The sequence below is a fragment of the Pteropus vampyrus genome, unplaced genomic scaffold (assembly GCF_000151845.1).
Source record: "Pteropus vampyrus isolate Shadow unplaced genomic scaffold, Pvam_2.0 Scaffold124, whole genome shotgun sequence".
Taxonomy (NCBI): Eukaryota; Metazoa; Chordata; class Mammalia; order Chiroptera; family Pteropodidae; genus Pteropus; species Pteropus vampyrus.
In genome coordinates this window covers 1,394,281-1,398,363 of record NW_011888905.1, presented here as the reverse complement: position 1 = coordinate 1,398,363, position 4,083 = coordinate 1,394,281, and the positions used below count along the sequence as shown (strand labels likewise).

The 4,083-nt window shown below is 59.2% G+C and overlaps 1 protein-coding gene across 2 annotated transcripts in view; it reads left to right on the top strand.

Moving 5' to 3' along the window:
* SLC25A44 (solute carrier family 25 member 44) overlaps positions 1–4,083 on the top strand; it is a 21,870-nt gene that overhangs the window by 9,385 nt on the left and 8,402 nt on the right. For both annotated transcript variants that reach the window (XM_011366386.2, XM_023534320.1), the window contains exon 2: positions 3,412–4,049. In XM_011366386.2, coding sequence (XP_011364688.1) covers positions 3,412–4,049 — 638 coding nt within the window. The remainder of the gene's footprint in view (positions 1–3,411; positions 4,050–4,083) is intronic.

Sequence of the window (4,083 nt, the reverse complement as noted above, 5' to 3'; positions counted from 1 at the left end):
CAGTGGCCGGCGGCGCATCCCTTAGGTGTATCCTATCGTCAGGTGGCGCGTGACTGTCTGGCGTAGCAGCCTTTAGTAGCCCCATTGCACAGGTGAGGAAACCGAATTTCAGTGAAATGCTTGGTTCCAGTCCTTTTGCTGAGTCATGGGAGCGGAGCTCAGACTTGGATCTCCCGACGGCTAGTGTTTTTTCCACGGCGCGACCTTGTATTCCAGGTGACACTGCCTTGTCCTGAATCAGAATCCTACCTAGTGAATAGTAGAGTGTAATTTTTCCCGCACGAGGAAGTGGAAGCGGAGAGGAGACGCACCCATCCCTCCAGGTGTCCCTTTCCACCGGTGGGCTTGGCAGTGGGGGTTCTGCCCCCAGGTCTCATTCGATGACTTCAGGACATCTTGGATCGTGTGTTGGGTCCCCATAGGAATCACCTCTGCCTTTGTGCCTGAGCAGCGGTAAAGGGAGGAGGAAATTGAGGGCTGGAGCCATGCATACAAATAAGGGTCTGGGAGGAGCCCGTCGCAGTTGGTCGAGCTGGTCAGTCGGTCGCAGTCCGTCTGCAGAGTTGGGAGGAGGGAGGCTGCACACAGGATCCACGAGGAGGATTTTCCAGGGGGTAAAACAAGGGGAACTGGTTCTGATGTTTCAGCAGAAAGTTCAGATTGTATAGCCATGAATAGCCTGGACCACACCTTTTGGGAGCAGCCCCACCTTTTGAAGGGGTAGAGGGAATGGTTGCAGTACCCTCTCCAGCTGGCAGGGCTTATCCCTCCGAGGCACGACTCTTAGTGGCGTCTCCTGTCACCATGGCAATGCTGAGAATTACCTGCTTCAGCATCGGAGGGCCCCCCTTCCTTCTGGGAATTTAAAATGGACGGGCACAGGTCTGAGATGGATGAAAGCGGGTGCTGCCTTAGGGCCCCCTCATCAGGAGGTGTGGGTGCTGATTCCTTGGCAGGCTGGGGTGGTCCCCATAGAACCAGGTCCTGCGACAGAATCCTTCGTCGCTGTGCCTCTACCCTGCTTAGCACGCGGTTTTGCCTGAGCCCTGCTGTGTTTGTCCTGTGACAATAATGTGCCCGCCCAGCCACTGCGCTGGGTCACTCCGCAGGGTCACTCCGCAGACACGCTGAGGAAGCAGAGACAGCCTCGATTTCTCTGGAACAGAATTGGGAGAAACCCCTGGGCACCCGCAGGGCCGGGTGCTCGTGCTTAACCCCTGGGCGACCTGCCGTCACAAGGCCATTCGTACTGCCCCCCGTGGTGGGGACGACTTGGCCTGCGGCCGAGCAGGCGGATTTGTGTTGGAGGATTTGTGTCAGAGTGTCCCAACTCCCAGGGGCTGGAGACGGTGGAGCCCGAAAGAGATCTTAGCCCACGTCCCGCCACCACCACCGACCTGCCGCGTGACCTTGGCCTGTTCCTTTACTGTATCTGCTGTTTGCTCACTTAGCAGAAGTGTCCAGCAGTACACAGGTTGTCGAGAGGATTACAGGCGGTCACAGGTGTCCGGTTAATCCCAGTGTCTCTCTTCATCTCTCAGTGCTAATGGGAAAAGACCTTGGGACCCCAGGTGACAGATACCCTGGGGCATGGGCAAAGTGACCGCCTTCTCTGGAAGGAACTCAAAGGAGGAGACCACCCCACTGGACGTGGCGGGTGGGGCTGAGGCTAGGGAGGAGGGGCCACCTGCCCACAGCGGGGGGCACGCGGCGTTCCAGGGGTTGTCCTAGACCCCCACTGCCTCGGTCTCCGCTCTGGCAGCCAGCGGTTCCAGGCCGCGTCCCTTCGCTGTCCACGTGGATTTCTCCCCCATTCACACTGCTTCGCCCTCCTCCAGGGAGTCTGGCTGGTTGATGAGCCTTGCCCCTCCTCACCTGCAAGGCGAGGTCTTCCCTCGGCTCCCACGCGCTCCGTGTGTACCACGGGGGTCCTGTACCTTCATGAGAGTGACACAGGCCAGCTCAGGGCGTTCCAGAAAGCCGCCCCGTGGGACACCAAGGAGCTCCCCAGGCTGGTTGGGACCTTTGGCTGGGGGACTCGGATGACAACACTTGACGTGAACTTTGTCGAGGCACTGGCACCAGCTGTGTAGGACATTTCAGCCCTTCAGTGTGGCCACCTCCCTTCCCAGCCCACGAGGATTTCTCTCACTTCCTAGAATTTAACTTTGTACTTTCTCCTTCTGGCCGAAAATGTCCTGTGTCCTACAGAGGAGTGTATTCTGTCGTCACTCAGAGTATGTCCAACACGGGATGTGCTCTCGTCGGACGCTTCTTCAGTCGGAAGCCATGGTTCTGTACTTATTCCATCAGTAAGCTTATTAGTTCTGTTTGACACTTCAGACAGTGGCTGCTCTTAACATAAGGGCCGCATGTACGTTACTTTGCCCCGTTTATTAACGTGTCTGACATCCGTTCCTCAGAGGGAGGCTGTGTCTCCTTGTGAGTTTCTCGAAGGCAGAGGCTGTGTCTCCTCCGTTACTCGACTCTCCTTCGTTACCTGAGCCTGAGGCTGTGATTTCTATCCTTGGGGATGAAAGGGGCCAAGCATGTTCTTCCTCAAGATTTTCCCCGTCATCCTCAAGATTTCTAGTGCATCTTTTCCTTCTCCAGAGTGGGTTATCTAATAACCAAAGGGGACTCTGACCTTTGCCTGGTTCCTGCGCTGTGACTCCTTCCATTGGAGGGAGGGCAGGTGCCAGGGCGCGGGGGGTGCCCTGTGGTGTGGAAGTCCCTCTTAACTTCTTCCCCGTCCTTTCCTCTAATGCAGACTGGAGAAAGTAGAAGCGTAGTGAGTGGGGGCCGGGGGAGCCCAGCGGGCCAGTGTGGAAACCAGAAATAAGTTCAGGCCGCTCGGCTGGTGAGTGCCGACGAGAGAGGCGCCGAGCCGCAGATGCGGGGCCGGAGGCGGTGCCGCCTCCGTGCGTCCCGAGCCCCAAAAACGGAGCGCTTTCCTCCAGCTTTTAGGAGCCTCCTAAATGTCACCTGGTGACACCCCGTCAGCCCACTGAAAGGCCTCGCATCCTGCCAGGTGGTCCGTGTGTCCACAGCATCCTGGGCTCGGCCCGGGTGAGCCGGAGGGGCAGAAGGGCCATGACACCAGGTCACGTGCACCAGGCCCGGGCAGAGGCAGGGAGACCAGGTAGACGACCCGGGAAGCTGGGGGTAGGGAGCCGAGGCAGGAGTGGGACGGGGCTCACTGAGGTGAGGGACAGTTTCTGGAATTGGGAAAGACGATGAAGGGGAGAGGTGGGAGCCGTCTCCCGATATGTGAAGGAAGACGCAGAGCCAGACTGGTGAAGGCGAGCTTTGGGGAGGCGGGCACCCCCGGATATGAAGCCCGAGGACGGGGTTCCAGGGCCGTGCTGGGAGGGGAACGGATGAAGTCCTGAGCCCCTTTGTCACCTGCAGGGCTTCGGGCACCATGGAGGACAAACGCAATATCCAGATCATCGAGTGGGAGCACCTGGACAAGAAGAAGTTCTACGTGCTGGGCGTGGCGATGACGATGATGATCCGCGTCAGCGTCTACCCGTTCACCCTCATCCGCACGCGGCTGCAGGTCCAGAAAGGCAAGAGCCTGTACCAGGGTACCTTCGACGCCTTCGTCAAGATCCTGCGGGCCGACGGCGTCACCGGCCTCTACCGGGGCTTCCTGGTCAACACCTTCACCCTCATCTCGGGCCAGTGCTACGTCACCACCTATGAGCTCACCCGGAAGTTCGTAGCTGACTACAGCCAGAGCAACACAGTCAAGTCGCTGGTGGCCGGTGGCTCGGCCTCCCTCGTGGCCCAGAGCATCACGGTGCCCATCGACGTGGTCTCCCAGCACCTGATGATGCAGCGCAAGGGCGAGAAGACCAGCCGCTTCCAGGTGCGAGGGGGCCCCGAGGGACAGGGCGTGGTCGCCTTCGGCCAAACCAAGGACATCATCAGGCAGATCCTGCGGGCCGACGGCCTCCGGGGCTTCTACCGAGGCTACGTGGCCTCCCTGCTCACCTACATCCCCAACAGCGCCGTGTGGTGGCCCTTCTATCATTTCTATGCAGGTAAGCAGGGGCCGGGAGAGCGGGGCGGGCACAC